Source organism: Mytilus trossulus, chromosome 11 (assembly GCF_036588685.1).
Source record: "Mytilus trossulus isolate FHL-02 chromosome 11, PNRI_Mtr1.1.1.hap1, whole genome shotgun sequence".
NCBI classification, from domain to species: Eukaryota; Metazoa; Mollusca; class Bivalvia; order Mytilida; family Mytilidae; genus Mytilus; species Mytilus trossulus.
In genome coordinates, this window is record NC_086383.1 from 12,767,977 (window position 1) to 12,781,706 (window position 13,730).

A 13,730-nucleotide genomic window follows, 5' to 3' on the forward strand; every position below is an offset into this window, starting at 1 on the left:
GGAGTAGTATTTTCAATCAGATGACTATTAAACAGAGACCAAAGCTATGAATGAAAACAAATGGGTGTAACTGCACAAAAGACATCTATCAAGGAGCAAAATTAATGTCGATTGAAATCTATTTATGACATAAATATGACACACATGTATATCATTATAATGAAAAAACGATCAGTTATAACAAAACCATTAACCAACATAATCAGTACAAAAGACAAGAAAATCATCATTACATATTAAACATATTAAATAAAACGACAGCATCAATATTATAAGTAAACATTTCCCTCTGCATGATTATTTAAAATACAGTCTTGCTAAGAATCATGCAATATGATGAAAACGTGATACACACTGAATCTCACAAATCAAAAAAACGTGTTCTTTTTTTAATTTCTTGTTAAGGTAGTTCCTAATTTGTAATTAGTTATCAAAGGTACCAGGATTATAATTTAGTACGCCAGACGCGCGTTGTTTCGTCTACACAAGACTCGTCAGTGACGCTCATATCAAAATATTTATTAAGCCAAACAAGTAAAAAATTGAAGAGCATTCAACGATCCTTAATTCCAAAAAGTTGTGCCAAATACGGCTAAGGTAATCTATGCCTGTGATAAGAAAATCCATTGTTTTTCGAAAAATGTAAAGTTTTGTTAACAGTAAATTTGTAAAAATGACCACATTATTGATATTCATGTCAACACCGAAGTGGTGACTACTAGGCTGGTGATATCCTCGGGGACGAAACGTCCATCAGCAGTGGCATCGACCCAGTGGTGTAAATAGCTTTCGAAGGTACCAGATTAAAATTTAGTACGCCAGACGCGTGTTTCGTCTACATAAGACTCATCTGTGACGCTCATATCAAAATATTTATTAAGCCAAACAAGTAAAAAGTTGAAGAGCATTAAGGATCCTTAATTCCAAAAAGTTGTGCCAAATACGGCTAATGTAATCTATGCCTTGGATAAAACAAATCCTTAGCTTTTCGAAAAATTCAAAGTACCAGGATTATAATTTAGTACGCCAGACGCGCGTTTTATCTACATAAGACTCATCAGTAACGCTCATATCCGAGACCATTATATACAGTACATTTTTTCTTGGTGCTATATTTGAATGTTTGGACGCTCAGATAAAAATAGTTTAAAAGCCAAACAAGTACAAAGTTGAAGAGCACTGAAGACCCAAAATTCCCACAAAGATGTTAAATATAAACTCATGAGAATAATTATCATTGAAACATGATGTAGTCTTGTGCTGGTTTTCAGTAAATTTGGTTTTATATTAGAATAAACATGTTCTAAGAAAAACAACTCTTGCCACTGAAAATCATTTTCGGACACATAACAACAGTTCACAGTTGTCATGTAAATGAAAAACATCAAAAGTCGTCATGTCAATAGAAGTATTTATGAGTAATTTCAATTTGGTGTTGCAATACTTTGTCCATGTGTATACATTTTCATGTACATTTAGTTTGACTTGATAACGGTGGTAAAGGCTGTGGTTTAGGCTTGCAATCTTATAATTACCAGTCTCTCTCAGTCCCAACCAATATTTCGAGACCATTAATGCTTAAATATAATACAGTAAATTATAGTGCAATTTTAATGTCACAATTTTGATTTTACAGTCGCAAATCTCCATTTAACTGTCTCCTCTACTCGTCTTCAGCAAAACTGCATTTGCGACCGTTAAATCGACAATTGACGGTGACAACTCTTCAACTTCAGTACTGTTATTCCGTAAATGTATTGTCACTTGCAATATCTGCTAAAACAATAACTAGGTATGAAACATACAAATGTAATTCAATATTCTCATACAAATAATGTTCTACATGTTTAAATACATAGTCATAAATGACATGGATAAGCTACAGGTAAATAATTGATAAAATAAAATAAAAAAAAAATCAGTTACATGTATAATAAATTTGTACACTATTAGCAATTATGTTTTGTATTTCACTTGTTAAAACAGATTTTTAATCATTTCATGATTTTTTTCTAATTTGGTTTACTTCTTCTGATAACTGCATGCATGAAATGTATTGCAACAAACACCCTCCCCACCCCCCAAAAAATATCAAACAAATCAATTATATCACCCTGGTCTAGGGAGATAATAGATTGTAACAAACTACGTTTTGAATTTTACTTGAAATTCATTTTGTTGGTTAATTGACTTATTACACAATGTAGCATGTATAGTAATGGTGAATTTACCGATAATCTTGATTGTTCAAAAAAATAATATTATCTTAATCTTTAAATTTCAAAAAAAATAGTTTTTAAGTGTGAACAGATTTGCCGTGAATGTAACACCCCACATACACATTTGATACCATTTAACTTCTATACATACATGTATACAAAACATATATTTCGATTTCGAAAAAACATTCACCCGAACAATCCTTTTTTATTTTGTCTAAATTATATCCTTTGTCTATAGTTTGTTTTGTAGTTGGGTAATTTCATTCATCTTCATACTGATGAACAGATATGGTACACTGTACACGATATACACTCATTTAAGGATTAGAAAAATGAAATGAAGTATTCTGAATAACTCGTCTGAAAAAATAGCTTGACAAGGCGACAAACAAAAGTACAATACAGTGCACTATAGTTTAATGATCTTATTGCTAAATATTGATTAAAATGTTAATGCATATATAATTGTCTACAAATTATTTGTGAGTACAACTTTCTTATATGTAAATGTCGTCATTAGCTCCGCATGATCGACCGAACATTGACTGCTGAGAAACACATGGTTTACTGAGGGCGTAATGCGCAACTATAAAACAAAAAGTATCCAGCAATCAGCTTTTTTATTAAATTTAAAAAGCTTCATTTACATATTATTTACTAAAGTACAACTAGAGTACAAACAGTATCCTGCAATCAGCTATTTTTTTATAACATTCAAACATGTTCATTTAAATATTTGTTTCTTAAACATAACTATAGTACAAACAGTATTAAACAATAAGCTATTTTATAACATTTATACATGTACATTTACATATTATTTCCTAAAGTACAACTTAAGTATAAACAGAATCCAACAATCAGCCATTTTATAACATTTCAAATAGATATACGAAGATGTGGTGTGATTGCCAATGAGACAACTGTCCATAAGAGACCAACATGACACAGACATTAACATCTATAGGTCACCGTACGACCTTCAACAATGATCAAAGCCAATACCGCATAGTCAGCTATAAAATGCCACGATATGACAACATGAACAATGTAAAACAAATCAAGCGAGAAAACTAACAGCCTTATTTAAAAAAAAAAATGAACGAGAAACAAATATGTAACACAAAAACAAACGACACCCACTAAATAACAGGCTCCTGACTTGGGACAGGCATAAATAATGTGCCGGGGTTAAACCTATTATAGGCATGCCAACCCTCCCATAACCTGGGACAGTGGTATAGCAGTACTACATAATAACGAACTATACAAACCAGTTAAAAAACGCTTAACTCATCAGATGGACAAAATACCAGTGGACATATGTACATTTATATATTTTTTCCAGAAGTACAAATCAAGTTCAAACAGTATAAAATAATCAGCGGTTTTATTACATTTATACATGTACATTTACATATTTTTTCTAAGGTACAAGTAAAGTACAAACATTATAGAAAAATCAGCCATTTAATAACATTTATACATGTACAATTAAATATTTTTTTCCTGAGGTACAAATGCAGTTCAAACAGTGTAACATAATCACCTGTTTTAAAACAATTATACATGAACAATTGTTTTTCTAGAATAAAATTGAGAATGGAAACCTATCGAAGAACTGCATACTTCAATTTTCTATATTTATTAACGAGTATATATATTCGTATGATGAAATTAAATAAAGATATTTTAATTGTAATTGAAACATAGTTGATATATTGTAAAAAAAATATTACCAGTTTATAAACTATGTATGATGATCGCAATCGAGAAAAAGAAAACATATTAAAACACATACATGTACTACGATGGAATATCAGCTTAACCATGTGGAAAACATGAACCCAGACGTGAAAGATTGTATAATACATGGTTTTATAAATGAGGGGGTTGGTGAATAATTACTAAACTCCATACAGAGAACAACGATGTCCCCTAAAATATTTAAGTCAAATTAAACGAGCTTTTAAAAATTAGAAATGTTATCGCAAGCACATTTTTATACTTTTTATTAAACATCTTAAACATATTATTTCTTTCAGTTGTATTTGACCACAGACAAGTAAACTGTCGAGTTGTTGCCGACAACTAACGGAACGTGACGTTGATACACAATAAAAACAGAGCACGTGTGACGAGAGACGTAACGGGGGGTATCTGCACAGAATCGAGACAGAATTGCTATGTGTCTTTCATATAGTTGTTAAATGATTTTTTTGTATCAAAATAGTTCTTTAAAAATCTGTTATTAATATTACCCGCCAAGAACAGGTGTGTTTACATTTTCTGTCATGCTTTTCAGATTGGGCGAAAATTTAACGAGAGGTCTCGTAGTTAAGGTCAACACTATCAAGAAAATATCGACAAATTTGTGCCTAGGAAGTATATAATTAAATATTGGCATTATGGAGATTTTGATGATATGAATAACTTTTATTTATACAACAGTTTTCGTTCACCTCTTTTACATTAAAACTCAGTTCTGCAAGTATCACTTTTTTTAATTAATCCGAAGCTTCCTATGGCTTTAATTTATTTAAATAGCAAATGGCATTTTTCTCTTTGATTGATTTTTACTAGCTTTCAATGCTGTATTAAAATATTCATTTTTGATAATTGTGTACTATAATTTCCCCGCTTAGAACATTGAACATTCGACGACATTCTTAGCCCGACGCCAATACCGTTGCTAAGATTTACAACTTATTGATGGTCTTTGTAAATGTTAGTTGAATCTTGTAGTAATGCATTGCCGAGATTGAACCCTGAAACTCCATTTCGTCTGCATACATAACCCTGTCTTTAAACTAATAAGATTAAGGTTGTTTTTCACGAGTTTGATGACAATGATGACTAACTCAAATGTGAAGACTTTTCGGTGCAGGCCAAATATTTTCATATTATTTTCCAATTTAGTCGAATCTGTCGACAAATATAACCAAACAACCTGAAGTTAACATGTTGTACATGTTGTATGTATTTCATCATCAAGCGAAATAATCCATATGTTTTAATTTCATTTTCTTATGTCACAAAAGGACATTTATATAATATTTATCAATCATGAACTTTTGACGAGGCCAATACGTTATATATGGACCTGTTCACTTTACATTGACCTCGAACGAAGTCCGAAAGTCAATATAATCTGACAAGTCTATGTTTAACGTATGTACTAAATGTGAGTCCTTTATAGTAATCAAAGGTACCAGAGATTTCAGAGATTTCAACCCTCCCTCTATACCTCTAGCCATTGTAAAAAAGTATATGCATACCAATACGTTATGATGACTGTTTATAAAACTATTAACTCTGGTGTCATATGGTATTTTGAACCCCCATGACAAGTGAATGCGGGGTCAAAATACTATTTTGAAAAAATTGCATATGGATCACTAACCGTAAGTTATTTTAACTCTGGGGTCATTTTTCCAATATGGTATGTTGAACCTCACAACTTAAACTCACCTCTTTAAGATAAATATTATTGCAAATTATCTGAGTAGATATTTAAGGTCTAAAGTATTATAGGGGTCACAATACCATAGCTAAGTAAAACGTTTAAAGCTTCTTTTCCAGCATGTTAAATACCAACCGACTACTTATTGGAGTATATTTACTACGTAAAGTAGCTTAAAAGCAGCTTAAAAAACTAGAATGTTTAAAATTATAGGTCTATAGTATAGGGATCAAATTACCAAGGCTAAAAAAAATATTCAAACATTTGTTCAAGCAAGTAAAGTACATACAAACTATTAATTAGTGTATTATTTATCAATTATGGACTATTGATGGGTTTGATACGTTATATATGGAACTTTTCTGATTATATTGACCGACAACGACGCACAATATTTGATATAATATAACAGGTCTATATATAACGTTTTGACTGAGTGAACATTCTTAATTCATTTATTACTCAATCCCTAACGGTAGGGATTGTACTTGATATGCATATGATGAAGACATAGTCTTTTAATCAGTTAAATTAAGGTCTGGAGCTGGCATGTCAGTAAATTAAATTAAGATCTTTCAACGGTATATTTAACGATGTTTGATATATTTAAAGAAACAGCTACTAATAATTATGTACGATAATCGCAATCGAAAAAAAAGCTATAAAAGAAGGACGAAAGATACCAGAATAACAGTCAAATTCATAGATTGAAAATAACTGACAACATCAAGGCAACAAAAGAATAAACCAAAACAGACAAATGATATACCAGTTGTTGATATGATACGGAGTATGTTCTTCTCATATGTTTTATGATGGTATAATACTAAATCCTTAACGGTAGGAATTACAATTGATATTCAAATGTTGAAGACATGACATTTCAATCAGTTCAATGTAGATCTGGAGGAAGCATGTCAGTAACTGATAGAAGTCCTTTGTTAATGTTTTTGTCATTATCATTTTGTTTAGTTTCTTTTATCACCTATTCTGACATCGGACTCGGGACTTCTTTTAAACCAAGTTTAACTGTACGTATTGCTGTGTGTTAGTTTTATCTACATTGGCTAGAGTATAAGGGGAGGGTTGAATTCTAAAAAAAACGTGTTAACCCCGTTGCATTTTCGCGCCTTTCCTTAGCCAGGAACCTCTAGACTTTGTTAGTTCTGTATAATATGTCTGTATATTTCGGAGTACAGTATGACGTTCATCATCACTGAGCTAGTATACATTTTTGTTTTCATGTCAGGTGAAGCACGCCTCTAGGTGCGGGAGTTTTTCGTTTCATTGGAGACCCATTGGCGGCCTTCATGTGTTGTCTGCTCTTTGGTCAAGTTGTTGTCTTTTTGACATACTCCCAATTTGCATTCTAAATTCTATTAAAAAAAGATACACAATTACATGTGCTCCAGAAGGGTAGGCACAGTCGTGTTGCTCATGTTATAACAAATTCGGTAAATAATTTAATTCGGTAGGTCACATTTGTGCAAAGGAGAGGGTATTGTAGTTACGACATAAGGATAAAATATCCAACACATATGTAAAGCGCTTATTCTATAACGGTCAAACAACTCCCGGTGTTGTCCGTAAAATTTACAAAGGGATGATTTCAACTTCACCATTTGGAATTCTTGGTTTAATAGCATCTTTGTGAGTGGCAATCCTCTATTAAGAAATTCATGATAGAAAATACAAGCCGAGAACATCATATAAATTGGGAGATTAAAACACTTGCATGTACTACGATGCCAGCCAAACAAAGAGGAAAACATGAACACAAACGGTACAAAATTTAGAATACTTCGATATTTCAAATGAGACTTACTTACTTAATCCTCTTCGTGCTTTGATGCACATAAGGCCGACACTAGCTCTCTCCATAACACTCTGTCTTGTGCTTTCTTCTCTACTTCTCGCCAAGACATCCCAACCTCCTTCATCTCGCTTTCCACTGTTCTTCTCCATGTTTCTTTAGGTCTCCCCCTTTTCCTCTTACCAGTTGGAGTCCACCTCAGTGACACTTTAGCGATGTTTGCTGGTTCCTTCCTTAGGACATGGCCTATCCATTTCCATCTTCTTGTTTTTATTTCGTCTCTTATGTCTCTTTGTGTTGTCAGTTTGAATAGTTCCTGGTTGGATATTTTGTTTGGCCAAAAGATTTTGCATATTCTTCTTAAGCAGGTATTGTGGAATGCGGCCAGTTTGTTGAAGTCAGTTTGTATAATTCTCCAACATTCTGATCCATAAAGCAGTACAGATTTGACATTGCTGTTCTATATTTCAAATGAGAGGATTGGTGAAAAATAACTAAGATCCATACAGATGACCTCGATGTACTTGATTAAAATATTAAACGAGCTTCTTTTCATTTTAAATGTTATTACAGCTATTAAACCAATGTTCAGTGATATAAAATTTCGTGGTTTTGCCGACATCTGCGTACACGCTTATAGAAAATTTGTTATGTGGTGAACATTTAATTTCATGGTTCATCGTTACCCACGAAATCCACACAGATATGGATCCAACGAATAATAATGAATACACAGAACACTAAACTTAATTCTTGCAAGCACGTTTTTATATTTATTAATATACCTCTCACACGTATTATATACAAATAAATTTTAATCAGTGGTAGTTGATCACAAACTAATTAACATTCGAGTTGTTGACGAAGTTTAAAGGACCGTGATGTGGATAAACAATAAAACATAGCACTTGTGAAGCGTGAAAGAGAAGTGAATTGAAAGATCTATGATATTTGTCTTTAATGCTTTCCTTATGTGATAATTTGTTATTCAAACTAGTTCTTAAAAATTGTTAAATGAAACAAGAATTTATTATTTCTACTACCCGTCATTAACAGGTGTGTTTAATTTTTTTGTAGCGTTTGCGCTGTACGTGGGTCGAAGTTTTAAACAAAATCATAAATTCGCACTTTTATAAGATCTTTATCTTTTATATAAGCTTTGGATTTCAAATATGTTGGCCACGAGCATCACTGAAAAGACATGTATTGTCGAAATGCGCGTCGGGTGAAGGAAAATTGGTACCATTAACGTTATTATAAAAGTTTTTGATAAATATGTTTGACTTTCTTTTCCACAACATTTAACATTCACCTATATCACATTAAAATTCAAATATTATATAAAATATTTTAATTTTTTTCAATAATACAAAGTTTCATAATACTTTAATAATGTGAAATAGCAAATGAAGGTTTTTTTTCTCTGTGAGGGATTTTCCATGTTCTGTTCACGTTATATTTACATATTTATCTTTTAAATTTGTGTAGGAGAATTTACCCGTTTAGTAGAATACAATTGCGACAAAATCCTAAGCACGACCTCAATAACTTTGCAAGAAAAACAGAGACAAACAAATCATTAAAATTGAGAAAGGAAATTATTAATATGTCAACGCAACAACAACCCGACCATAGAGCAGACGAAGGCCACCAAGGGGTCTTCAATGTAGTGAGAATTCCCACACCCGTAGGTGTCCTTCAGCTGGCCCCTAAAAATATGTATACTAGTACAGTGATAATGGACGCCATACTAAACTCCGAATGATACACAAGAAACTAAAATTAAAAACTATTTTCTTTCGAATCTTGTAATTATCCCTTGCTGAGATTGAACTAAAAAAAACATTGTCGTCGGACACATATATAACGGTGACTTTAACATGTTTAAATAAAAAAAAAATGTTTGATTATTTTTTTCCCGATATTAACTCAAAGATCGGAGACGTTCGTCAGTGCAGTCGAAACATTTCAAATTTCAGATTATTTACAAATTCAGTTGCATTTTCCGACAAATGAAACAATACAACCCAAGTTAACATGTTTTACATGTTGTATGCATATCATTATTTAACAAGAAATTTCATAATCAATTATTATGTTTTAAGAATGTTTATTAATCATTTCCTTATGTTACAAAAGGACATTTTACATAATAGCGATCTGTATGTCTTCCTTGTGCAATCATTAAACCATACAGTTTCTAACTAATTGCACGTATAGACACTTGCAGGATGACGAACTATATACTTGCCTTTGTACTGCTTTTATCGTATGGTAAGTGTAATAAAATATACAACAAATAAATTTGAAATCACAATAGTTGGGTTTCTAAAAGAGCTTTGGAAAGAAGATTAAAAAAACCACTTTTGCCAAACTGTTCTAAGAAATGTCATGTGCTATTACAGTTGTATTATTGTTTCGACATTTTCAAGTGTCGATACTCAAATATAGAGAGAACGAGTACAAATACATATTTAAAATTTAGGTTTTAAACAGAATGACATTGACAATCAAGTTAAATCTTTATTAAAATTATACATTTGTTGTAGATTATGCTATAGGTCAATGCAATTTCCCGTGCAAAGCGCAAAAAAGGCTCTATGATTGGCTTGCAGATAATGGTGACGCTACTGGTTCTCAGGTAAAATTCGACGCGTCAACTTACACACTTTCTGTAAACGGTACAGAGTATAAAACGGACTGTGTTCACCGATCTGGACCTTTCTATGTACTAAGGTAAGCAATTCTTATGTTTTATTTTCTATTTTTCTTTAATTTTATTTTCTGAAATATTTGTAAATCGAATATTTTAATCCATTGTTGTTACTTATGGCTGTGACTATAATGATATTGTTGTCTGAAATTTGTTATCACACTAATACTTATAGTATGAATTGTATGTTTTGATTATCGTTCTTAAAAAGTACTGGAATTGGGAAAAAACACAAGTAAAATTAGCCTTTTTGAAAAAGGAATAGATTCAGTAAGACCCCTCTTTGGCCCCAAAATAAAGCAGTTTTACAAAATTTTTATAATGTGAATTTTTAATTATTTATTTGAAAGAACAATGTTTCTGCTACATAACAATTGGCTGTTTTTGATTTTATAATGCATATATATCTGTGCCAGCATCATTCAGTCATGCTATATTATTGAAATGTTCATAATTTAGTAATTTAGTCAAATTTCCGTCTGAAAGTTAGCGGCTGCATTTGTTTTCATTCCTAATATTGAAATGCATTGTATTTGATAATAATACATAAAATATATAGAAATTGAGGATGAACACGGATATTACCGAAAAAAAAAATCTTAAAAAGTTACAATTTTGGGCATATTTTATCACCCCGAGTTTTTGGTGGGGTTCGTGTTGTTTATTCTTTAGTTTTCTATGTTGTGTCATGTGTACTATTGTTTTTCTGTTTGTCTTTTTCATTTTTAGCCATGGCGTTGTCAGTTTGTTTTAGATTTACGAGTTTGACTGTACCTTTGGTATCTTTCGTCCCTCTTTGATATATTTTCATATTTAAGCTTGCATCGGAGCGTTTTTAATGACTAAATCAGTTCAAATTTTTCACATAAACTAATTCAAACAACTGAAATAGACACTTAAGTGTTTAAAAAGTGTCCGCAATCTTTCGAAAGATGAACCTGAAATTTGAGGCAAAACCGGACATGCCCCTTTGTTTAGTTCTAGCCCATACGTGTGATAACACCAAATATTCATGTATTATGCATAACAATGAGACATGACTATTTTATAGACATATGTTGACAATAGAGCCAGTACCTCTTGATATCATCTATGTTGCATTGTGAATCTGTGTGTTTTCAAGTGTCGAACAGTTCAAACCCTATTATTCTTGCATTTATGATGTTATAGCGCTTGCACTTTAACATCAGAAATACATATCCATGTCAGTTGCTAATGTCAATGTTGAAATGTAAAATCCTATTAATTATCATGTAATTAAATTTCTTATTCTTATTCTTTTCTTACTTTACAGACGTAAAATTGACGGACAAGTGTTTTTATATTTGCCTGAAGAACGCAATGTTAAAAAATGAAGAATCCTTTAAATAATCATTAAATGACATGTCTTATTCTTTTTTTTTGTTCAGACGTAAAATTGAAGGAGAAGTGTCTTATGTTTTATTGAAGAACGCAATGTTAAAAAATGTAATATCCTTTAAATAATTCTTTAATGAGATTTCGTATTCTGTTTTTATTTTTCAGACGTACAATTAATGGAGTAATGTCTTATATTTGCCTGAAGAACTCGAGGTTTATAATATCTGCTGACTTCTTGGTCTTATTTAGAACTGAATGGAGTAAGTCACGTTTGTAGATATAACGCAATAATATTTCTACTCATACATAATTAATGTTTTCAAGACTTATACAATACATGTTTTTCAATTATTAAATTGTCCTGTACCAAGTCAGGTATATGGTGATTGTAATATTTTAGTTCGTTTCTGTGTATGTTACATTTTAACGTTGCGTCGTTTGTTTTCTCTTATTTTTTAGTGTAAATTCACATTGCGATAAGACGTGTCACGGTACGTGTCTATCCCAAATTCATGTATTTGGTTTTGATGTTATATTTGTTATTCTCGTGGGATTTTGTTTGATGCTTGGTCCGTTTCTGCGTGTGTTACATTTTAGTGTTGTGTTGTTGTTCGCCTCTTATATTTAATACGTTTCCGTTGGATTTAGTTTGTTATCCCGATTTTGTTTTTTGTCCATGGATTTAAGAGTTTTGAACAGAGGTATACTACTGTTGCCTTTATTTCAATTATTTAGGGATGTAGTTTCGTGAAATTAAAAAAAAACGAAAAATAAAATTACAGTTATAACATGAGCATAAGGAATGTAACCATATTTGTTTTACCACCTCATCATACGTTTTAAAGAATGATAAATTGTTAGTTTGATACAAGTATATATCTGTATTTATAAAGGTACTGTTAAACATACAATTTTGATATCAATATTATATATTCTTTTAAAAAGCAAGAAAAAACAAGTTAGACATTTAGCTTCCGACATCTTCAATAAGAAGATATAGAAGAGTAGGTGATATTGCTCAAAATAGTATACCAATAATCATAAAAAAACCTACAAGACGAACGAAAGCCCGACCAAATTTCAGAAACCTAGTACAATAACATCATTTACAACTTTAGTAATATCAAGTTCATATTAATGTAATGCTTTGTGATTTCATTGTTGAATATTTATTTTCAGAGGCATTAACTGGAAATCCAACTTTGTGTGACGTGTGCACCGGAAAGGATTTTATTGCTCCGGAACTTTTAAACGGTAGGTATTAATTGCATCTATTCCTAATTAGTCAAATAACTATTATTTGATAGACAAAGATATCCAAAAGATTGCAGTTGCTATACCAACGTATACAAATTTTAAGTGTCTACTTCATATATTAAACAAGGTGGTATTGAATTATAGATTTTAGATGTTTTGATGTGTTTTGTTATTTGATTTTGCCATGTGATTATGGACTTTCCGAATTGATTTTTCTCTAAGTTCAGTATTTTTGTGATTTCATATTTTACGACATTTTCATTCAACTTCTGTGGATCTGTATTATAATGTTTGTCTATTTGGTATTGATTTTCTTTTAACTATATTATGCTGTGTGGTCGGGTTGCTATCCCGTGATATGTTTCCTAGTTAATTGTTGTTTTATTTTATCGAAATTTATATAAGTTTTATTTTTCTATTTGTAGATGTGAATACCACTGGTAAGTAATTACATTCGTAACATACGTCTGTCATATTTAAAGCCGCGAATCAAAACCAAATATTTGTAACTTGAATCCCATGTTTCAAAGATCAATTACTTTGGTCTCTATTTCGACAGAGAACACAACGTTTTATTCAAATTGGATAAATTTGAAAAAACATCATATTCAAAGTTTAAAACTATGTTTCATCATACTGCGAACACTATCGACTTATGAATTAAGTGATGTTTTGAGAACAGTTCATTTAATATAGATGTCTTAATAAAAATAGCGGCACATTAGTAAAGGATAAAATGTATTTTTATCAGTTACTTCAACTTCAAATTCCTTTTTAACTGTTAATACACACTAGTACTTATTTGGATACACTTTTTGATACAGATATCCACCATTTATAAGTATTTAAATAGTGAAAATATAACTAGGCCACTCGAAAACAATCACGAGTAGAAAGTGTTAG

At 31.2% G+C, this 13,730-nt stretch overlaps 1 protein-coding gene across 1 annotated transcript; it reads left to right on the plus strand.

Annotated features, from left to right (window-relative positions):
- The first annotated feature begins 9,708 nt into the window (after positions 1 to 9,708).
- LOC134689749 (uncharacterized) lies at positions 9,709 to 11,847 on the plus strand. Its single transcript, XM_063549719.1, has 3 exons — positions 9,709 to 9,772; positions 10,048 to 10,234; positions 11,736 to 11,847. The coding sequence occupies exons 1-3, from the start codon at positions 9,730 to 9,732 to the stop codon at positions 11,845 to 11,847; spliced, it is 342 nt and encodes a 113-aa protein (XP_063405789.1). The 5' UTR covers positions 9,709 to 9,729.
- The last annotated feature ends 1,883 nt before the right edge of the window (positions 11,848 to 13,730 follow it).

Coding starts and splice junctions, on each gene's coding strand:
- LOC134689749 (XM_063549719.1), top strand. CDS start 9,730: ATGACGAACTATATACTTGCCTTTGTACTGCTTTTATCGTATG. Junction 9,773..10,047: donor TGTACTGCTTTTATCGTATG/GTAAGTGTAATA, acceptor CATTTGTTGTAG/ATTATGCTATAGGTCAATGC. Junction 10,235..11,735: donor GGACCTTTCTATGTACTAAG/GTAAGCAATTCT, acceptor TTTATTTTTCAG/ACGTACAATTAATGGAGTAA.